This window comes from Sorex fumeus, unplaced genomic scaffold (assembly GCF_029834395.1).
Source record: "Sorex fumeus unplaced genomic scaffold, SorFum_2.1 ptg000034l, whole genome shotgun sequence".
NCBI lineage: Eukaryota > Metazoa > Chordata > Mammalia > Eulipotyphla > Soricidae > Sorex > Sorex fumeus.
The window spans coordinates 44,001,809-44,025,824 of record NW_026606091.1 but is presented as its reverse complement, the minus strand read 5'-3'; the positions used below and the strand labels follow the sequence as shown (position 1 = coordinate 44,025,824).

The following is a 24,016-nucleotide window of genomic DNA, read 5'->3' as shown; positions in this document are numbered from 1 at the left end:
CCTGGCGCTAAGCTTCTAATGTCAGTGGCCTACTTGTCTGGATGTAAGTAGATCCCTTTGGCTTTTGCCTCTACCTCCTGCTAGCTTTGGTCTTGGGTAGATTGATACGTGAGACCTCAGGTGCTCACTCCTTATTTACTTTTTTTCCCCTGGCAGTTATTTATTTATTTCTTTTTGAAATTTATTTATTGAATCACCATGAGAACAGTTACAAAGTTTTCGTGTTTGAGTCTCTGTCGTACAGTGATCACACACCCACCCCTTCAAAAGCGCACATTTTCCACCACCAAAAACCCCAGTATACCCTCCACCTCACCCCTACCCCTGCCTGTGTGGCAGATAATTTTCACATTACTGTCTCTCTACTTTGATCACATTCAATATTTTGACACCAGTCCCACCATTATTATTTGGGATTTTCCCCCAACACTCAAACCTGCCGAAAAGGCAACATTAGACAAATTGTTTTGTTTCATACTGCTGGTTATGAAAAGCGTATGACGTCATGTGGCTGCAAGAGTGGCTGCACAATCTTGGCATTCTAAAATTTTAATAATTAGGCCTTTAAGATGCTTAAGAAGTAGCTGGGGGGGGGGGGGGAACACGATTGTGGGTGTCACCTCAAGGTCCCGTCAGAGCGGGGAAGAAGGACCAACTCCTCCCCTATACCGTGAGGTCCGACGTTTGTCGTCACTGCTGGCACATACCTGGATTTTCTGGAAGATGGTGGCCACCTGGATCCCCAGGGAACGGGTGGAGGGACAGCACCCGCTCCCTTCTGGGGTGGCCCAGCGAAGGTGGCCTAATGCAAAGTCCAGAGGCATTTCTGCCAAGAGCCGCTCCGTTTCGAGATTCACTTGTGTGTCTCTGGTTTCCTTATTTACTTAGAGATATTTTGTTTATAGTTTTTGGATCCCAAGATTATATTCCCTGGTCTGTGTGCTTATAATTTTAGCGCTTTCCCCCGTCAGTACCAAACCTTTGCTTGTTTGGCAAACAAGACAGACAGACACCTTCTGTCACTTTTCTTTTTTCAACATGGGCTTCACTGGGCCAAACTTGCTCATTCATGCTGCACACAACCCCAGAACAACCACGGCAAAGCCCTGCGAAGGCATTCAATACCAAATACCTTTTTTTTTTTTAATTAGTGAAACACCATGAGGTACAGTTGTAGATTTACAATTTTTTGTGCTTGGGTTTGATTATACAATGATCAGATACCCATCCCTCCACCAGTGCCCATTTTCCACCACCATGGATAATGTCCCCCCCACCCCATCCCCCCATCCCCCCTGTCTCTGTGGCAGGGCAATCCCCTGTGTTCTCTCTCTCCTTTTGGGTGTTGTGGTCTGCAAAAGAGGCATTGAGTGGCAAACATGTTCAGTTCATAGTCTACTTTCGACACGCATCTCCCCTCCTGGGAGGATCCTCCAAACACCCTTTATTTGGTGCTCCCTTCTCTATCTGAGCTGCCCTTTCCTCTAGAATGCCCGACTGGCCACTAAACTGAAATACCTTTGCTGAGATTCTTGTTGCCATAGTTTTCAAGGCCTCTCCCCCCTCACCCCGGTGTGTTACTCCTTTCATTCCTAAGTCAAATTTCAGGCCCTCCGAAAATTGGCTGAACCATTCGCGTATTGAACTGGGATGACACTGCACACTTTTCATTGATTTGGCCGAAGTCGATTGTTCATTGATGTTTTAGTGACCCCAGTAAGTCGGAGTCCGCTTTTATGATTTTTGCGGAAAGTCGTTTATCTTTTTATTCTTCTCTATTCCTACGAGTGCTGTTGTTGTGGCTGTGCATAGGGGTGGCACACATTCTTGGCTGTTGGTTGTTGTAGGACCCGGCGGGAGTCATGGCGGGTCTGATGTGTTCACACACCCGGCCGCCGTGCTCCCTGAGGCACGCACACATGCTGTAGTGGCCACCAGGGGCCACTGTGTGGCTCACAGGTGCTCGCCCGGGCATTTCCTGGCCTCGTTACTCCCAGTGGGCGCCAACTTTAGTTCCGATATTTGCGTGCCTAACTAATGTGGCCGGAGGTCAGTCGCGGGCTGGGATCTCAGTCAGCAGGCGTTCCGGGCTTACATGACAGAGCTCCAAGTGTTGCTGTCAGCAGGATGGAACACCGGGCCTGATGCTTGCTGACTTCTCCCCCGACCCCAGGAGTTTCTAGTCTCTAAGCCGTAGTCACGTAAGGTTTGCTTGCTGCCCTTTTCACTTTATTTTTTGCACTTTGGGCCACGCCTGGTGGTGGTTAGGGATCACTTCTCGCTCACAGGACCAAGGTTGGCCACGTGCAAGGCAAGAGCCTTAACTCCTGTGCTATCTCCTGGCCCTGTGCATTTTGGAAAAGAAAAAAAAAAAGCACAGCACTGTAGCACTGTCCTCCCGTTGTTTGTTGATTTGCTCGAGCGGGCACCAGTAATGTCTCACAACAAATTGTGAGACTTGTTGTTACTGTTTTTGGCATATCGAATACGCCATGGGGAGCTTGCCAGGCTCTGCCATGCGGGTGGGATACTCTCGGTAACTTGCCGGGTTCTCTGAGAGGGACAGAAGTATCGAACCCAGGTTGGCCACATGTAAGGCAAAAGCCCTACCTGCTGTGTTATCGCTCCAGCCCAAGGGAAAAAAAAAGACATACTGGCATCATACATTTAACAGGTTAGTATAATATGAGCATAGCTTTTATGTGTACTGGAAAAGTAGAAAGTCTGTGACTCATATCATTAGCTTGTGTGATGGTCGGGAACTGAATCTCCAGTTTTCTTTAAGGTGTGCTTGTGTGACCTTCTGTTCCGTGGCGTTGCTCTTCTCTTTACTCTTCTTCTACCCTGTGTTTTGACCTCGGTAGAGTACTTAGAGATTTTAAACAGCACACCCCGGGGGCCAGAGAGACACAGCAGTAAGACACTCGCCTTGCACTTGGCCAACTCAGGGTCCCTCCCTGGCACTTTGTATGGTCCTCTGAGCACTACCAGGAGTTATTTCTGAGCACAGAGTCAGGAGTAAGCCCTGCACATAACTGGGTATGGTCCCAAATTTGAAACAAAACGAACCAACTGCACTCTGCTTTTTTCTTGCCTTTGTATTTTATTTTCTTTTTTTGGCTTTTTGGGTCATACCCAGTGATGCACAGGGGTTACTCCTGGCTTTGCACTCAGGAATTACTCCTGGCGGTGCTCAGGGAACCGTATGGGATGCTGGGAATTGAACCCGGGTTGGCTGCATAGAAGGCAAACACCCTACCCACTGTTCCAGCCATTGCCTTTGTATTTTAATATCTGGTTTTTTGTCTTTCTGGAAAACTCCTCTCTCTTTGCCCTTGTATAGACCAACTTCTCACACTCCCTTCCTGTGGTAGACGTGTTCTTTTCTTTTTCTCTGGATAACATGTTTTGGTGGATTTAAAGGATGACATCTTTGACCATTCTTACTAGATGCGCCTTAGGAAACCCTCTTGTGACCTCCAACCCTGGGTCAGGCTTCCATCCTCTGTCCTCCCCAAGTACTGAGTGCTTCACATATGGACTCACACATCAACCTGGGCTGTAGACTGGGCTGTTACTCTGGGGGTCTCAGCACACGATTCACTTATTGTTTGGTGAATAAATGCTTGGATGGGAGTTTAGAAATATAAATCAAGATGATATTTGACCGAGAAGGCATGTTGAAAGAGCTGTAAAATAATCTGGTTTGAGGGCTGGTGTGGCAGGAATAAAATAATCTGGTTATTCTCGAGCTACTCGCACACCATCAAGAGATTACAAAGAGATTATGTAGTCTCCCAAGGATGAGTAACCATAAACTTCTTCAGAGGTGCGTTGTCAGGAATCTGGGCTAGTCTTTAATTTTATGTGAGCGTGCACTCCGCTCTTTTTCAATTTTGGCTCGAAGCATTGTTTTTACTTATTTATTTTTTGTTGTTCCAAGACTTTAGTCCTTAGATGTTCCCAACCTTTGTTCTGGAGTGGAGCCTAAGAAATTTCTCTTGGGTACTCAAGAACTGCATCCTGTCTGGCTTATGAGACAATCAGTTTGGAAGTCTATAAAGAGCTTTTAAATCATTTAAAATCTCCATTTCTTCTGCACATTATCTAACCGTAATCAGGAGACTTGGGGGTCACTGTCAACTCTTCCATTGGTTTTATTTCCCTTATAGCACAGCGGTAGGGCGTTTGCCCTGTGCGCAGCCAGCCTGGCTGAGGCAGGTTCGATTCCTCCGCCCCTCTTGGAGAGCCTGGCAAGCTACCGATTGTATTCAATATGCCAAACACAGTCACAAGAAGTCTCACAATGGACGTTACTGGGCCCGCTCGAGCAAATCGATGAACAACGGGAGGACAGTGTTTGTTGACAGTGTTTGTATTAGTTCATCACCATATGACCTCCATTTTGCCTTTTCCATTCTCTATGTTTTAAATGTGCCCTTTTACCAGTATCTCCTTTCAGTGTTTGCAGATCAAGCCATCGGCATGTAGTAGTGTAATGACTTGGTACCTCTTGTTTTTCTCCTCTTGGTTCCCGCTGTTTGTTCTTCATCAAACAGCAAGGGTGTTCTTCTCATATCTTCAATCCGAGCACTTATTCTGGGGTTGGATGCTAATTGTGTCTGTAAAGTGGCAATAGGAGAGAACTTTGCAGTGGGTGAAATTTTGATGTCTTATAATCTGTGCTGATACCCTGATTGTTTTTCAATATAGTGCCATTGAGGGAGAACCAAAGAAGGCCACCTCTCTCGCATTATTTCCTGCAGCTGCATGGGAAGTCATGGTTATCTTAATAAAATTTCAGTAAAAAGAACACAGCTATTACAACTGGTTGGTTGGAGAGATAGTACAGTGGGTAGAACTCTTACCTTGCTCATGGCATGTTAGAATTTGTATTGTGTGGGCCAGTTTGTTTTGTAGACTGCAGCAGGTTAATGGCCGTCCGTTACAGAGAGACTTATGGACCCATACAGTGTTCTGAACCCAACGCAAATGATTAAGCTTAGCTATGGATTAGGACTTTAACAGGAAGTATACAATAGGAAACAAAGGAATGGTGCTCTTTTAAGTTTTCAAGTAGTTGATATTGCCTGTGTTGGGTTCTTATAGATCCATGTTGTTGTGTGTATTGCTCTTACACTTGCATAATTCGTTCATGTAATATTATTGATAGACCTACGAGCTGTCCTATAAAATAAAAGGTCAGTAATGTAAAGAAGAGGAAGTCTGTCCGCCTTCAGGGAGTTGATGTTCTTAGAATGGCAAAATTTTGAACATGAAAATTAAAATTAACTTGGCGTGTTTTGTTTTTGTGTCACACCCAGCAGTGCTCAGGACTTACTCCTGGCTCTGCACTCAGGGATCACTGCTGGTGGGCTTGCCCCCATATGGGGCAACACGGATGGAACTCTTGTTGACCACGTGCAAGGCAAGCACGATACCTGCTGTACTATCACTCAGGCTCCACGTCCTGTTTATTTTTAAGCCATCTCTGCTGGCAGTGAAATACTCATTTGGCGGGTCAGTTAAAATGAACTGTTTAATTACAGTTGAAGATGTAGGATCATGTTTCTTTTGGCGTTTATGATCTCCTGCTGTGTTTTGTTTCCGTCTGCATTCGTGATTCCATACGAATCACGAATTTGCTTTGAAAAGTGCTGAAAATGCCTGCTTTGTTTTACAGGGGCAGAGTTACCAGGGCAAGTGATCTCCATGGCAGCTTCTACTCTAGCAAACTTGGCCATCTCGATCACAGGCTACGAGTCAAGCAGTGAAGACCAGGCCGGCTCTCAGCCTGCAGGTGAGTGACAATGCGAAGGGAAGCCTTCAGAAGCACTAAGCTAAAAATGCTACCATCACAAACTACTGCAGACCAGTCCTTTGTTTTTCATTGATTCCTATAATTCATGCTTTCCCTCTCATCTGTTTTCTTACCATTTTTAAATACATTTTTATATAACTCGTACATTAAGTTTTACACCTAATTTATTCATTTGTTTCTTGATTTTTTCATCATAAACTTAAAGTGTTTTTCCCCTCATTTTTATATTGTTTTCCTTTTTCTCTTGTGCTTTGCTTGCCTTTTTTCCATATTTTTCTTTATTTTTATTTTTTTCTTTTTTTCATAATTGTTTCATAATTTTAATTTCTAATTGTTAATTCTCCATTGATCTAAGTCATTATATTGGTCTTTTCGTATTTATTTATTTTTGGTTTCCTTTCTTCAGGTCTTGCTTTCTGGTTTTTATTTTCTGTCTTTCAGTGGCCCGTTTCTCTGATGTTTCTTGCTTTTCTCAAAGTTTGCTTTCCATGCCTCATGCGGTTCATAGATTAACCATGTCCCCTAAGACACCCTCACTGGTTATTCTGGATTTAGTGTTCTTATGAGATCTGGCAGGTGGTTTATACCAGCTTTGGAATCACATGATATGTAGCTGAGGGATGTGAAAGCCTTCTGCTGGGCACCCTTGATGGAATGGCTGTCAGAGTTTAGGACCATATTGGAAATGCTCTTCCTGAACTGGCTTTACAAAAGCCCCGAAGAAAGGGTTACCTAAGAAAAAGGCATTTTGGGGTGGTTGGAAAACTTAATTTTTTTTTTTTGTATGCTTTTAGAAAATTGGTAAGAAAATGGTGTTTGCATTTTGGACTCTTAAGTATCAATCCCCACCTCCACCCCACCCCACAGGAAGTTTCCAGGTTAGATGCTTCTGGAGAAAAATCAGGCAGAAGCACAGTGTAATAAACTTGGGCCTTCATCCCAAAGCGCAGGGTGGGTGGTAGTTTTGGGGTGGTGGGCTCCCCATGCCACACACGGAGCTTGCTGAATCAAAATTGAAAATTTGCCATCGCACTACATTTCATATTTGGCATAACACTGGGGAAGTGATGATGTAGCACTTCGAGGGCTACTGCCTTCGTTGCTTATGAGATTAGAAAATAGAAAGTCATTATTTCAACAAATGTTTTGTGGGCATCTGCTCTGTATCAGGTGCTAGTCTGTGTGCTTTTGGGCACCCAGTTTAGCCCTCCCGGGGCTGATGATCAGCTGAAGGGAGAAGGGACGGGGTAAGAACAAGGAATGATTTGGCGGCATGGGTGTGTGTGTGTGTGTGTGTGTGTGTGTGTGTGTGTGATTATGACTGTTCCTGTTTCTTTCTGAAATAGTATACCTGCGTTGTTAATAATTTTTTTTTATGTAAGGCAAAGTACAAGTTTTAGAGTTGAACTCATTTTTATGGTCATAGTGTATATTTAAGTGATACTACTCAAAGTTATATTGCTTCTGCTATAGATGGTGCCTGATAGTGAATTTGGGATGTAGAAATAACATATTCATACAGGAAATGTAGCACAGTAATTGGATTGTTAGGACACAGAGCTTTATGTAAACTAGTGTAGTTTCCTTTATTTGCAAATTCTTTGTCCCCAGTATCCTGTATCTCACTCCAAGAAGGTCTGATTCAAATCCCTCAGTTCTTGTGAGAGCAGCTGCCTCCATTTCCGGGTGAAACCACACAGAAGAGCCATATTGTCTCAAAAACATAAGCACATCAAACGTAATGTTACAGTGAAAGTGGAGATTTTTTAAAATACAGGAATTCTAGTGACCATTAGTATGGTCCTCAGCTCTCTTGTTATGCATTTTTCTTGAGTTGGTGTTTAAATTCTACTATAGTGACATCTATAGTAGAATCGAGTCTGTAAAAAAGATAAAATATAGGGCCTGGAGCAATAGCACAGTGGGTAAGTGTGTTTGCCTTGCACGTGGCCGACCCGGGTTCCATTCCCAACATCCCATATGGTCCCCCGAGCACCGCCAGGAGTGATTCCTGAGTGCAGAGCCAGGAGTAACCCCTGAGCATCGCCGGGTGTGACCCAAAAAGCAAAAAAAAAAAAAAAAAAAAAGTTAAAATATATATCCATATCCAATTCTGCTCCCCAAAGACTTCAATTTTCCTTGATTTAAACATTTTCAGCATTACAGTTCTCTGCACCCTTCAGTCCATTTGCAGTCAGTCGAGTCTCTTTCTAACCCAGTGAACATCTTCGTGCTGCGTGGTCCACGCTTCAAATCGGGTGGGCCAGCGAACTGCTCCGCGTTGCTGGTGGCCAAGGTAGGCTCACGCGGCCTCTGGTTTCTTTTTCCTTTCCCTCCGTAGAAGCCAGTGACGGGGGAGAACCTCTTCCAGCAGAGTCCTCGTCTCCGTCACCCTCGACCCCGTCACCCACCCTGGGCAGACAGAGGCCTGAGATGGGGACGTTTCTCAGGAAGAAGAAAACGAGTGACGTCTACTTCGTGTTCCTCGTGTGGGCCATCATCGGTGTCCAGATCTGGCTGAACCTTTGGATTGTGCAGCTGCTGCCCGTGCCTGTCGCAGGTCGCTGTTCCTCCCAGATCGATTCTCAGTATTGCAAATGACCTCACTGGTTTGTGAAATAAATAGTCACATTTTTAGTGGTAAACACTCTTTTAAATGGTACACACTAATGTAGTGGAATTTCATATCTTACAGTGTGAGAAGATGTGTCTCTTAAATTTTTGTAGGGTATCAGGGACCAGTTGTTGCCCTGGGAGACGTCTCTGTTTAGCCATCCAGGATTCTGTTAAAAATCTGGGCTTTAGGGTTTGCTGTTAGTATTTGGGAACTGCTTTTAGTGCATCTTAAAGAAACAGATTTTGAGAGATAAATAGGCACAGCATCTTTATTTTTCTTTGACATAAAATTTAATTGCATATATTGTATGTGTATATGCATGTGTGTATATATGTATGTATGTGTTACGTATCAGAATGGAATGTACAATACAGCCTTCCATAGATCAGTTAAATGGTGTCTTCACACATTAATAGCATGGTAACATATGACCTACCTCTGTTCATTTTCTCTCTTTTTTTTTTTTTCCTCTTTTTGGCTTTTTGGGTCATACTCAGTGATGCTCAGGGGTTACTCTTGGCTCTGCACTCAGGAATCATTCGTGGAAGTGCTCCGGGGACCATATGGGATGCTGGGGATCAAACCCGCATTGGTTGTGTGTAAGGCAAATGCTTTACCCACTGGACTATCCCTGCAGCCCCTGTTCATTCTTTTCTAAAGCTGTTTTCTAACATTAGCAAGAATAAGGAATAGTTGTTTCTGCTTCTTGCTAAGGAATTTCTAGAAACACTTGATCAAACAGTATTTACATTGCTTTTCTGGATTACCCCATACTATTTTGGTTTTGCCAAATGATTTCTTTTATGCTGGCAAATCAGGTTATCAAGTGCTCTGGGAACCCCTTTTTCCTCCTTAATGTTGCTAAATTGCAGTTACATATGTCATAGTCATCTCATTTAAAAATCAAACTTTTGGGGGCCGTTGTTCTTAGGCTGCTCCCCATGGTCCCAGGGGTTGGGGAGGGGGGGCGTACGCTCTGCCACTTGACCTGTATTCCTGGCCCCTGTCCTAGTCATTTTGTAACCTGCTGGTAATCACAGGACTTTGGCACGGCCTTGGGCAAGCTGACTCAGAAGAGGGTGACCTCCAAGAGATCCTTTCAACCTGCAGTGAAGCTTATTTTAGAGACTACAGAAACTTTCCCAGGACCTTTCTAGAGATTTAAAAATGTGAACGAGGAATTGCCGAACTGATAAAATAACAGTCATGATTCAAAGGGTAAACTGTGGCTGTGTGGGAGACAGCCGGAAGGACTGGGACTCACGCCTCGCATTTGAAGGCCCCCGGGTTGGATCCCCAGCACCTCTGGGTATAGTCCTGGTGGCCCTCAGCACCTCTGTAAAAGACCTGGATGGCCCCCGATACATCCAGGTCCACGCCCAGAAAGCCGGTTGAGTGGTGCCTGGTGTGACCCCAGGCTCCCTGAGCACTGCTTAAGAGACTGTGAAGGTGGTAAATGGGTAGATGACAAGGCAGGAGCCAAGGACACAAGCCCCTGCAGTTAGGGCATTTATAATGATTGGAACCTGTTCTCCAGGATCCATACTCAAGCCTCCACTCACTGATCAGTCCTACTTCCTTCTGGCGCCATCATGCTCTTAGCTGACCTTCAGGGGAAGCAAAACTCCTGCTCCCGGGGCTGCCCCACTACCCTGTCTGTGGGCTGGCGGGAAGCGCTCTCACCCCTGATGCGAACGGTGCCGTCTCAGCGCATTTGTAGTGGCCTCATCTGAGCCCACTCTGCTGAGTCCTGGGCATAGACGCAGGTGGACCAAGTACCATTAGATAGAGAAATAGAGACACAAAGAAACGTTTCCCCTGTGATGGTATAAAATCATGATCAGTGTGGAGTACCTTTCACGTCTCTGATCCTTTTGCATCAAATGTCCAAGGAAAAGAACAAAACTCGTCGAGAGCTGTAATTTATTATATGCAACTAGACAGAGGCATATCGGGTTAGTGATTTTTTCTTTGGAAGCGGGGAGGGTATGAGGAGCCCAGATCACTGAACAGAGTTTCTTATGCCTGTCAGGGTGATAAGATAAACCCTGACTTGTTGTGGTCATCTATCTATCACAGTATATCAAGTGGTTAATGGGTGTGTGTGTGTATGTGTGTGTGTGTGCGTGCGCGCGCGCGTGTGTGCGTGCACACGCGCACGGTCACTTATCCCAGTATATCAGTGTGCACTATCATAAGTTTCCTTCCCCTTCCTCAATTAGAAACCGAATTGATTTGTTTCAAAGCCGGCTTTACTATTTGAGAAAGATCCCGTGGGATTAAGGAAGCTTCTCCTTCTGTACTTTCCTAGCGTACGTCTTGTTCATGCGTGTGTCTTTTATCTTCCATGTAGTGTGGGTACTCAAGAAGCTTGTCATTCACTTTGGCGTTGTGAATTTCCTGGAGAAACGCTGCTACGTGTGGTGGCAGAGCATCGAGCACTTCCTGAAGGAGCGACAGGAAGCCCTGGCACCATGGCCAATCGTTGGACTTGGGAAGTTCTTGTTGAAAGTCGATAGCAAGGTACGGCACTTTTTGAAGAACTTGGACTGTTTTAATGGAGTTTATCTCATGGGCTCAGGTGCTCCCATTTCATGATCTAAGTGTGCTTATGTTGCCACAGTCGATAAGTTTTGAATTACAGTTTAGTAATGAGAGAGAATGGACTTCGTTGAAGTATTGTTTGACCAGTTTTCACGGGAGAAATTGTTCTTGTGAAATAACCCATTCAACTTCCTCATTTTTTAAGGACTGAATTGGAATCTGAAGGGGTTAAAGTGTCTTACCTGAGATTATTTGGCGAGGGAGCAGGTTAGTTCAGTGGATAATTTTTAAAAGTGGAAGTCTCAAAATCAGATGTTTCATGAAAAACCAGGTGTAGAACCACTGTTCAATGGAGAACGACAGGACTCCATTAAAATCAGGGTGGTGGTTCGATGCGGAGGCTGAGTGACTCAGAATTATAAACTGCTAGTTCGTAAGTTCAGAGCTAAGGACACAGAGCCTGGACTCTGAATCGCAAGCTCTGACTTCAGATCTGGCATCACTTACTGGCTCTGTGACTTTGAAATCTTTGGATTTCGTACTGTACTTTGTAATCTTCCTGTGCCGTGGTTTCCTTGTCGCTAGGACGGGAATGGTTCTGAGGGTTTAATGGGCTAATCTGTGTACAGTTCCTAGAATCACAGCCTGGTGCCCCGTAAGCTCTAAATTTCAGCTGTTATTGCAATTTGTGTAGGCAGATAATGTACAGGATGTGGTGATGGAGCTGAGGAAGTAATTACTCCCCCTGGTTGGTGAGACCATGGAAGAAGGGGCGGTTTTGCAGAACAGGTGATGCCAGGGTGTATTTGAAAGAGTCAGTGGGTGTTTTTTTTTTTTTTTTTGAATGCATATGGCAGGAAGAGCAGTTGACCAGAGAGCAATGTGAAGGCAGAGAGACTTTCCCTTCAAGATCAGTACACAGGGAACCCAAGAAAATGGTCCTGACTGGAATGTCTAAAGTGCTTAGGAGTAGGAGGTGAGGCTGGAAGGTCCTGGGAGTTTGAGTCAGGCTGAAGGACCTTGAACATTCTGCAATGCTGTGCCAGCTGTGCCCTGTCACAGAAGCCATAGCCGTTGCCTTGGACAGGTCGTCCTTGGTGGATGGTAGGGAAATACTGGGTACCTGAGACCAGTTGTAGACAGGACTGAGGATAACAACTTGAGTTCCTATGAAGAGATAGGGGTGAATAATTTTTAAACTTGTAATAAAAGCCCCAGTCAAAGGAAATGAGGGGGATAAATTGTCTTACAGACTGCCTGACTTGGCTTCCAAAATGTTTGCTAGTTTTAAGTCTTTCCAATACGTCACATGAGAATGCCCAGTCTAACCACGGTTCTTGGCAATACTGGATTACTTAAAAATATGTGGAAGGTTTTTCAAAAAATTACAAGAAGATTAATATCTCAGTGTCTTATTTTTAAATTTTTTAATAAATAAAAAATTTTATTTTAGTTTTGTTTTTGGGTCACACTCCTAAAACCATGTGGTGCTGGGAATTGAACCCTGGTCTCCCTAGGCAAAGCATGTGCTCATTGGATCATCTCTTGGGCCCCTAAATTTTTTAAAAATAAAATTAAGCTTTACTCTTTTATTAATTTTACTAAAGTAGATTTAGTACCTCTGTTTAAAGGTGATTTGGACCAGAGAGGTACATTACAGTGGATCAGGAGCTTGCCCTGCATGTGGCCAGCCCGGGTTCAATCCCCAGCACCATGTAAGGTCCCCCAGCACTACCAAGAGTGACCCCAGAGAACAGAGCCAGGAGGAAACACTGAGCACAGCCAGTGACCAAAACCAAAAGTAATTAAAACTGAAAGAGGGTGACTCTCAGTTTAGTTCATGTCTTTGTTCTACCACTGTTAGAAATGATAGAAACTAAATCCGATTTTTTGTGTTTCCACGTACATCATGTGTTTGGTACTGTTCACTTAGGAAAACTGTATTTTTATCAGTGAAGTTCAAGGGGCATCAATAGATACTTGTTAATAGAAAAAGACACTTGCAAATTGGACAGTTTGGGTAAAATGAATAAAACATCTGTACTTTAGTATACGGCAGAGCCAGGGCAAGCTGCCCTGACGTATTTGATATGCCAAAACCAGTAACAGCAAGTCTCACAATGGAGACTTACTGGTGCCCGCTTGAGCAAATCCATGAACAACAGGAGGAAGTGCTAAGTGCTACTCTATTATAATCGCTATAGGTCAGAATCATTATCACAAAGTGAATATACGTTTTACTGTAATTGGTGCCAAAACTGTATTCGTCTTGGGGAAGAAAAAATTTTGTTTGCTTCCTTGGGGAAGAAATTTATTTTTCATGTTTCTATTAAATTTTTAATTCAGTGCTTCTGAAATTGATTCTTCCACCTATAAGAGATTTAATTGTATATAATTGTGCATTGGATATACTTGAGGATAAATGTCACAGAGGACATTTATAATCTTCCTGATGAAATTATGCCTTTTAGCCTTTCTATTTTTTATAACAAGAATGTCTTAAATCTGGATTTTCCAACTTTTAGGTTATGTGTGTATCAACTAGGATTACTTTCTAGTATACTAAAAATTTAGTATACTAAGTTAGTTTGTGGGGAGCTTGCCAGGCTCTGCCATGCGGGCGAGATACTCTTGGTAGCTTGTCGGGCTCTCCGAGAGGGGCGGAGGAATCGAACTCGGGTCGGCCATGTTGGCCGCTTGTAAGGCGAATGCCCTACCGCTGTGCTATCGCTCCAGCCCAGGCTATTATATACAATTTAAAAAAAATACTTAAAACATGGAATGGAAGGAATTGTACCAAATAGTAACAATCTTAAGGTGCCAATCTTTTGGCCAAGTATTCAGTATTTCAAATGAGCACTGAAATATACTTTTAAAAAATATTGAGAAACAAATACTATAAAACTATCACTGTAAAATTCAGAGAAGCTGGTATATGAATATGAATACATTCTTTTAGTGCATGGTAGATGAAGAAATTCTAATAATATAACTCTGATCTTTGGATTGGGTGCCGCTCTACTCCCAGACGCATATTTTATCTACTTTTATTGTTGAATTGTCAATAAAGTTTGTCATCGCCACCATTTCAATCATTGGATATTTGATTGAAAGGAAGACCTCATTCAGGACCTTTAAAAACTGTTAAATGCATTGTGATTTTTTTCCCGTGGAGATAATTTCCTCTTTAGTTTTTCTTCTGGGGCGATTTCCTCTTTGTGCTTTTGGTGACTTTCTGTTCTTTTTCTTTTCGTACTGTGATGACATTCTCTAATGATATCCCCCTGTTCTTATCTTCTCTTTCTTACCTTACCCCCTGTCCTCAAGCTTTGGCACTGGCTAAATAAGAAGGTAAATGAACACATGGATGTTGGTTTTTACGACTGAGTTCTGTAACTTCTGCTTTTATATCTGCCTTCTTTCTCTGTGTTTCTCCTCATATGTCGAATTAAATTTTGTTTTCTAAAATTCCGATTATAAGCTATGGAAGGTCGTGAAGCATTACCATCACAGTACGATTGACAGTTCGTTGAAAGCTCAAGGCTCCGTGGGATGTAGGTGGTATCTCCTTGTCCAGTTTTTTTGTTTCTGTATGTGTGGTCCTTTTGTCCACTGTAAATTATTTCTATCGCTTTTCAGTTCGCATTATGGCTCAGCCTGATAATCTGGACTTTTTGGATGCGTGAGAGCACATAGTTACACAATAGCTTACTGAAAGGGAAAGAGAACACTTTATTACCTTTCTTTCTTGGGGGGATTTTTGTACAGGATAAATTTGAAAGATTTGCATGATACTCTTACGAATTAGTAATTTTATTTTTTGTCTCTCTTTAAAAAAGATAGCATTCCTGGAGCTGGAGTGATAGCACAGCGGGTAGGGCGTTTGCCTTGCACGCGGCCAACCCAGGTTCAATTCCCAGCATCCCATATGGTCCCCTGAGCACCACCAGGAGTAATTCCTGAGTTCATGAGCCTGGAGTAACCGCTGTGCATTGCTGGGTATGACAACCCCCCCCCCCCCCCAAAAAAAGCTAGCATTCCAGAAAATTAAAGAATGCATCTGTGTCTTTTATCTGATAAACACTCACAGGATTGCATGGAGCGGTAGCACAGTGGGTAGGTCATTTGCCTTGTACTCGGCTGACCCGGTTGACTCAGGTTCGATTTCTCTGTCCCTCTCGGAGAGCCCGACAAGCTACCGAGAGTATCTCGCCCGCATGATGAGCAAATTCGATGAACATGGGAGGACAGTGCTACAGTGCTACAATAGGTACTTAAACGCCTTCCTCCCGCCATTCCCTCCCCGACCTCCCACCTCTCCTTGCCTTACAGCAGTGCCTGGAGGTTTCACACGTGCGGGCCGTGTGCTCCCGGGCTGCCCATCACACATCAGCTTCCAGTGTCCCCATAGTGCTCACTGAGGCTGGCACGCCTTTAGTTGCATATCTAAATATAAATTTAGGGGCTGGAGAGATAGCACAGCGGGTAGGGCATTTGCCTTGCACACGGCGGGCGACCCGGATTCGATTCCAGCATCCCATATGGTCCCCTAAGCACCGCCAGGAGTAACTCCTGAATGTAAAACCAGGAGTAACCCCTGTGCATTGCCGGATGTGACCCCCCCCCCCAAAATATATAAATCTAGGCATTCATATTTTGCCGCACCCCATGCTTTCCCTTGTCACCAGTCACTGCGGTGGTGCTTCTGGGAATGGCCACGCTGCTCGCCAGAGGTCACATTTCCTGGCCGGTGCTGGCACGCATCTTTTTAGTAAGATGCTCACTGGGGGTCTGTCTGCCGGGCTCCAGCTGCCGAGTTGCTGGGTCTGCGCTCAGCACCCGCTAGACACCTGGGATTTGAACTCCTGACGATGCATATGCCAGGCAGGCGTTAGATGTCCCTGCAGTAGACCTCCGCGAGGAGATGAAGTTTAAAAAGAATCAGATGCCTTGGCACAGCTTGGCAGACAGGCGAGAGAATGAGGGTAGTTCCCGTGACCAGTGCAGCGCTGGCGGCATGTTTGGCCTGTCTTTGTCCAAAGCAGAGCTGGGCACTTGCTCCTCTCCAAGGCTGACCTCAGCATCGCTTTAGGACCTCTGGCCTCTGGCAGTCCTGCACCCCTTTTCCACGGCTGCCTCTGTCCGTGTTTCTGTGTGTATGTGTGTCATTCTGAGTTTTTTTTTGTCTGCGTTGTTTTTCCCTCTCTATGGTTCCATGTGCCAGCCCCTTCCCGTCCCCAGATTTTCAGGTCTCTCCCTCCCTCTCTTGACCGCGCTTCTCACTCTCTTGCTGTCTCTCTTGTCACTGATTTTTGGAACCTAAGCTGGCCGTGATACAAGCAGAAACACTCCAGCATCACCCTCTTAGCTTATATAATGAGCATCTTAAGTGAGTTTATTTTAAGTACCGAATGAATCATGTCATCTCACTTGTTAACCCTCTGAATACGAAAGTTCTATTTAGTGTTTTTGTAGGGTTTTATTTTTCCTTCCCCCCAACTCATACGGTATATGGCTTGTTAGAGAAAAATTCTACTTTGGCTTTTTAAAAGTCAGTTTGGCTTGTGATGTTGATGTTCCTTTATGTGTTTGTGAAATAGTCCTTGGATTTGAGTTTCTGATTTTGTTCTTTTGGGGTGCTAGGGACAGAACCTTAGTCTCATGCATACAAGCCATGTGCTTTGCTGCTGTACCACCTCCCTGGCAATATTCTATGTTTTAAAGGCTCAGAATATCCAGGCATAAATTTAGATATTCATACTTTGCTTACATATAAAAATGTCTCAGAACAGTATGTTTTCTTATAAAAAGAGATATTCCAAATTATTTTTAGCAATTTTCATTTATGAATATAAATCTGGTCTCAATTTTGAAATTATAATTATTCATATTCATACATATACGTTTTTTACTGAACACTTGCCATATGGTCACACCGATCAGCTTTGGAGATACAAAGATAAACATTATTTCTTTTCTCAAAAACTGTCTCAAGAACTAGCTAGAGTTGGTTGACAAGCTTTCCACTTTTGTTGATTTTTTAGAATTCATTCAAAATATGAAATATGACCTTCCATATCTTAGAAGCCTTTTATTTAAAAGCCTGTATTGTCTTCAATGCTTTGTAGCATGCACTGAACATTAACTCCTCTGTTTAAAACTATAATTGTCAAGATAAAAGATGGAATTTTTTTGTTTCCTATAGTATTGCTCTCTTAATCATATTGCTCTCTTAATCACGGAGATACGGGGTGGAGGGCAGTATAAGCTTAAAATCATTATGTGGAAAATAAATGTTTTAGAAGTCACTTTTTGAAAGCCACCATTCTTTGTCCTTAGATGTTTATTATTTGGAGAGCATAATCCAGGTTTAAATTAATATTATTCAGAAACATTATGGCTTGTGTTGGGGTTGAGAGGTGCAATCGAGTTTGAATAGCTCTCAGTCTCACTGGTTACGGCTTTGAACTGTTAGAGAGTATTTGAATGGCCAGAATTAGAAATCTGTTAGAAGTGTCATATTCCTGAAAATAAAATAAACATAAACATTTGAAATGTATTAATCATGGTTATAAAGGAAGAGAGGAGTTATATTCAGAATGTCCAGTTGCATTTATGAAGAGTATAAATTTAATGATAGTTTAAGGAATAACTACAAAATTAATGGTTATTTGTGACTTTAATTATGGCTTGTCATAATTAGGTTTAAAAAATAGAAATTTCAAGTCAGATATAGGATTTTTATAAGTATTTTTATTAATATATTTTATCATTCATATCCATATTTAATATTTTAAAAGAAACAACCACATGCCTATTTGTCTGCTTGATAAAATATTATGTAACTGAAGCCAGATCTGTCTCCCTCCCTGACTGTGCCTGCCCTTGACCCTTTGGCCCTCAGGGTGGCTCTGGTTCTGAAACTGTTATTTATCATTTACACTAGATTTTTGTCATCACTATTTTGTAACCCTAATAACATCGAGCAGAAGATATTTCTAATGTAATTCTTTAAACTACGATATATATATATATATTTTATATATATATTATAAGAGACACACTTTCTGAATATTTGCTAACTGACAGTAAAATGGTGAGATTTGTGATCATCTTACTTTGTTATTATTTTGTTTACATTGTATACCAGATTTTAAGTTGTTTTTTTTTAATACCAAATGGCACCACAGTAGAATTCTGTTGGTTTTGTTCACGTTGATTGCCTTTTCTTAAATTTGACAATAATAAACTCTTTCTGTAACAGTGATTAATGATTAATACTGTTAGTGCATTTTCTAAAGTTGCTTACGGCTTTCACTACTTTAATCATTAAGCCATAGCTTGATTTGCAATGCTGCATAACCTGTTTGGTCTTAATGATATTTGAGTGCCTATGTGGTTTATATTCAATTGGAACTGAAAGATAAATAATTATTTTCATTTCTGTGCAGATGATCATCTGGTTGGAGAAGATGTTAGACAAAATAATTAGCATTTTCATCATATTTTTGTTAGTGATAGGAACCCTCCTTTTAGGCCTTCTCCTGACTGCAAAGGTAAAGTACAAGAGTTTCATTACCATTATACACTTGCTAGAATTGTAGTATGAGTAAGAAACTAGGCTTGGGAAATGTTACTTTGCTTATAAATGTGTTACCGTTATAGTATTTATGTTAGTTTTTTTTTCTTTTATTTTTTCCTACACTCAACTGTGCTCATGGCTTATTCTGGCTCTCTGCTCAGGGATCATTCCTGGCAGTGCTTGGGGGACTCTCTTTGTTCCCAGGGATTGAACCTGGGTCATCCTTGTGTAAGGCAAGCACTCTATCCACTCTTCTGTATTTCTGGCCCAAAGTATTTATGATTTTTATTCTACTAATTGCCCTGAATCTGAACAACAGAACAACTTTTTAAATATTAAATGAGCACAACTTCAGAGATCTGTGGGACTGTATCAGACATACCAGTAGATATGGAATAGGCATCCTTGAGAAGAGAAAAACATGGGGAAAAGGTTGGGGGATGGGGCTGGAGAGAAAGTAGAGGGCTTAAGGCATGCCCAAGGCAATGGTCCAATTCCTAGCACTCCATATGGTCCCCTGAGCACTTTCAGGAATGATCCTTGTGCACTGGGTCAGGAAGAAGTCCCAAGTACCTCTGGATGTCCCTCCCTTAAAAGTACACAAATCACTTGATCACTTGACATCCCGTTACTCATCGATTTGCTCAAGCGGGCTCCAGTAACGACTTGATTCGGCCCTGTCGTGTGCTAGTGTAGCCCAATGGCATCGGCTCGCTCCAGGAATACGAAGAGCCTCAAACCAATCGTTTAGGTTGACAAAGAAGTCTGACCATCTTGTAGGTGGGAGGCCACGCGATCTTTCGACGTCCCATGAAATCCAGCCGGTAATGGCTCTAGTCCAGCGATCATCTCCAAATCTCATTACGTGTCCAGCCCGTCTGATTTTCGACCCCTTGGCAAACGAGATAGCATCCCTGATTCTTGATAATCGACGGAGGTCAGAACTCTGGATTCTTTCTCTCACTTGACTGAAGCGTCTTGAACTCCCGAGAAACCTCAATGAGCTTGGTTATCGTGTAGATATGGTTGATGGTGCTGAATCCTTTTCGGAACCCGGCTTGCTCTCATGGTTATCCTTCATCTAGTGTTCTGCCAATCCTATTCAGGATGACTCAAGTGAACAGTTTGTAGATGACAGACAATAGGCAGAGCGGGCAATAGTTACCCATGTCGTGGATGTCTCCCTTCTTAAACAGGAGAACATTCCTGCTGTTTTCCACTGGGACGGTACCTTGCATTCAGACAGGTAGTGTGTGAAGAACCGATCCAGTGTATTAATGAGTACTTGACAGCAGGTTATTCAGGTGTTCGGGTCTGGACGAGGTGCTGTTCGCTACTTTATCAATGAAATGGCGTGTTGAATTTCAGAAGGGAGAATGTTGGGAACGACATTTCCATTGTTCGCAGCCTATTGTATTCCTCGTCAATGTTGTCAACGATGGCATCTTCTCATGTTGCCGCAATAGTGCCAAAGAGCTCCCAGTTGGTGGTCGTTCTGGGAGTTCTCTTCTTAAACTTTGGAGCCCTTTCTCCCTGCTCCGTGAAGTAGAATTTTGTACGAAGGAGACTGTGGTCCAATCTTGTTTGGAATTTTGGGACAACAGCGACATTGATCAGGCGAGACCGTCTATTGAATACGATGTGGTCAATTTTGCTTGGAACCATCCACCGGGAGACTCCCAAGCCCAACGTTTAGATTTGGCCTTCTGGAACTGTGAGTTACCATGGATGGTCTTGGTCGACATGATGAACTCAGATAGTCTTTCTTCCTGTTCATTCCATTCTAGGCCATGAGTCCCGATGTGGAGTACTTTGGCTGATCTTCTCGGTCCTATCTTGGCATTAAAATCACCAACAATGATCTTGTTTTAGAACTTCTCCAGCTCCATGTAGAACTTCTCAATTTCTTCATCATAATTGGATGTTGGGGCGTAGATAATGAAGATAGAAACTGCTGGCAGTGAGCCACATCTATTCAAGTGTAATTTTCCAATTCGGGTTGTTAGGCATTCGAATGAATCAATGCTCATGGCCAAGTTCGTGTTGACAAGGACACTGACACCACCTACGCCTCTTTTGTCGCATGTTCTGAGGAACAGTTCTTCTCCAGTGTTGAAAACGGCATGATGTGATTGATACCGTCTCATCTCGGTCAGACCAATGATGTCATACTTGACCTTTCGCGCTTGCACCATCAGGTCCTCAATGGATGCATCCGATGCCAGTGTACATGCACTGAAAGTACACACAGTCATTTTTGTCCTTCTCGTTTTGGCAGCCTAGTTCGGCCTTGAGATTTTATCAGCCTCTCCTAACTCATCTTTCTTAATGCTGCCATATTGGTGGCTCTCTCTGGGTCAGGGGAATGAGACCCATTGTATTTACTGGTTTTGGCATATCAAATACGCCACGGATAGCTTGCCAGGCTCTGCTGTGTGGGCGGTTGGGATACTCTCAGTAGCTTGCCAGGCTCTCTGAGAGGGATAGAGGTTTTAGGGCGGCTTCTAATTGCCCTTGCAGATGTTCCCATGGTTCAAACCGTATTTGAACCCCATCAAATATGATGCGGTAATCTTGGAAGATGGGTAGTAAGTGTCTTATGATGTGTCCGGAAAGCGGCTTGGAGCATGGCGGCGCCTGGGTAGTGGAGGTAGTGGAGGTCTGCCGATGAGGTATTTATCTGGTACCAGTAGGGTGGGACTTCTGGGTGTGATTCCTGGGTCACCAGAGATTGGTGGAAGCAGGCAGGGCAGGGTAGGGTGGGTCTTCTGGGTTTAATCCCTGGGTTGCCGGAGATTGGTGGGAGCCGGCAGAGGATCTCTGTTCCTTGTCCCGTTGAACCTGGAGTCCAAGGTTGCAGAGATCCGCTTACTTGGTTCTGTGGGGCTTCAGTCGTGCGTGAGTTTCGGCCTGAGCATCCAGAAAGCGGCCTGGAGCGTGGCGGCGGCTGGGTAGGAGGTAGTATCTCCTCCTCCATTACACAAATACTTGAGAAAATAAGAACAGAAAATTTTCCATGCTTGATGAAAAACATTAACAGGTCCAAGTAGTTCTGTAAACCTTTAGTAGAATAAATATACTCAGACGTGAAATCAGTACATTATAGTCACACTGCTAAATGCCAAAGAGAATTTTTTTGGGTGTTGGTTTTTGGGCCACACCCATAGGTGCACCGGGTTCCATGCTCAGGGATCTCTCCTGGCAGGACTATATGGGTGTTGGGGAACTAACTGGGTTGGGTGAAGGCAAAGCAAGTGCCTTACCCACATAATAATTGTCTTCCCCCCACTTGGGTCTAGGTCTCAGGTGTTCTGCCAGGGATCAACCTGGGATTAGTCACGTGCAGGGCACACATTTTATCTGCTGTACTATCTTTCCAGCCCCCATGGGATGTGGCCAAAAACCAGAAACAGAAGGGCAAAATAAGAACCAGATAGATAATTCCATGGGCTGAGTGCAAACTTTGTGTGCTGGCAGCCCAGGTTCAATGCCTGCCCTGAGCACCGCAGTGAATGACCACTGTGCATGGAGCTGGGACTCAGCCCTGAGTGTTGCTGGGCATAGCCCTAAAACAAAACAAAGGTAAAGGTAAAGGTAAAGGCCCTCCCGTTGATCGTTGATTTACTCGAGCGGGCCCAGTAACGTCTCCATTGGAGACTTTGTTGTTACTGTGTCTGGCATATCGAATACGTCATGGGGAGCTTGCCAGGCTCTGCCATGCGGGCGAGATACTCTCGGTAGCTTGCCGGGCTCTCCGAGAGGGGCGGAGGAATCGAACTTGGGTTGGCCATGTTGGCCGCGTGTAAGGCGAACGCCTTACCGCTGTGCTATAGGGCGTTCGCCTTACACGCGGCCAACATGGCCGACCCGAGTTCGATTCCTCCGCCCCTCTCGGAGAGCCCGGCAAGCTACCTAGAGTATTCGATACGCCAGACATAGTAACAACAAAGTCTCCAATGGAGACGTTACTGGGCCCGCTCGAGCAAAAACAAAACAAGTGTAAGGCAAAAAGGAAAAAAGTTTAAAGTTGAGAGAACCTGCAAATAGCAGTCCTCCACCGAAAGGAACATTAAAGGAATCTCTGCCCACTAAAGAAGTTCCTCCCTATCCTTTGGGAGCTGCTCCTAGTGATTTTTCAGTTCAGGGGCAACAGAGTGCTTTGTGCCTGGCAGTGCAGGGGTCACAGGACTTTGCGCAGGCCTTGTGCGTGCGTGACATGCTCTCCTTCTCCTCGAACTATTTCCTGTGGATATTTTGCTGTAAGTTCATCATTCACTCAAAACCAGTAGTGAGAAACTAAAGATGTCCTCGCTTAAGAAACTTAGCGAGGGGCTGGAGTGATAGCACAGTGGGTAGGATGTTTGCCTTGCACGCAGCTGACCCAGGTTCAATTCCTAGCATCCCGTATGGTCCCCTGAGCACCGCCAGGAGTAATTTCTGAGTGCAAAGCCAGGAGTAACCCCTGTGCATCACTGAATGTGACCCAAAAAGAAAAAAAAAGAAAAAAGAGAGCGAGAGACATAGTGAGGGCTACAGATTTTAGGGAAATCAAAATGGTTTGCCAACAGATAATTTAATACAAGACAAAGAGGAACGCTAGCAGTGAGACAGATAGCAAATCACATAAAACAGCAGAATGACAGCCCTAAACATTATCATGCCAGTAGTTATATGAGCTATGAAGCTGTTGAATAATCAAATGCAGAGATTTTCATATCTTAAAAGTATTTTAAAAACGATTTTACAAAGTAAATACAAGTATTAAAAGATTTTTTTAAAAGCAAGTTTCAACTGGATAGTATTGCTAAGATACATTCTTAAAATCCGAGCTCTCTGAAAAGATTAGCAGTAAAGGTCTACGGGATAGATTATGTGGCAGAATATGTTTCTCGCCCTAGTTCCATCCCTGGTACCATGTGACTGCTTGGGCACTGCAGGGTTTAGATTAGCTCTCACTGTCCTAGAGCACTGAACTGTTAGGCCTCCCACCTGAGTGACACTGGGTATCTCACTCCTGGCTCTGAGCTTACCGAAAACAAAGATTCGCAGAGAATTAAAAAAAAGAGATGTAGCAGGAAACCTGTCCAGAAGAGAGATGGGGAAGAGTGATATTGGTAACAGAATAATGTTATAATGACATTATAACAGTTTGATGAATCAACTTACTAGAGCAAAATACATTCCGATGATAAAAGAGTTAAAATTTCAGTAAGTGTTATAACTGTTAATATGCGTGTTATAATGTGTATGTTCCTGACAGGAGCTTTAAAATCATGAAATATTTAGAATTCAAAGGAAGAAATGGGCAAACCAATTATTAGTTAGGAGTAGAATAAAACTTTTAGTTACTGGGAGAGTTCACAAATCACAAATCACAAATCATCCTGTTAATCGTCGATTGCCTCGAGCAGGCCCCAGTAACGTCTCCTTCATCCTAGCCCTGAGATTATAT

The 24,016-nt window shown here is 43.5% G+C and overlaps 1 protein-coding gene across 3 annotated transcripts in view; it reads left to right on the top strand.

Moving 5' to 3' along the window:
• TMEM245 (transmembrane protein 245) overlaps positions 1-24,016 on the top strand; it is a 97,605-nt gene that overhangs the window by 19,230 nt on the left and 54,359 nt on the right. For 2 of the 3 annotated variants that reach the window (XM_056116996.1, XM_056116997.1), the window contains exons 4-7: positions 5,684-5,800; positions 8,163-8,381; positions 10,792-10,961; positions 18,434-18,538. In XM_056116996.1, coding sequence (XP_055972971.1) covers positions 5,684-5,800; positions 8,163-8,381; positions 10,792-10,961; positions 18,434-18,538 — 611 coding nt within the window. Of the gene's footprint in view, positions 1-5,683; positions 5,801-8,162; positions 8,382-10,791; positions 10,962-14,309; positions 14,334-18,433; positions 18,539-24,016 lie in introns of all 3 variants that reach the window. The other variant, XM_056116995.1, reaches the window with a different exon arrangement.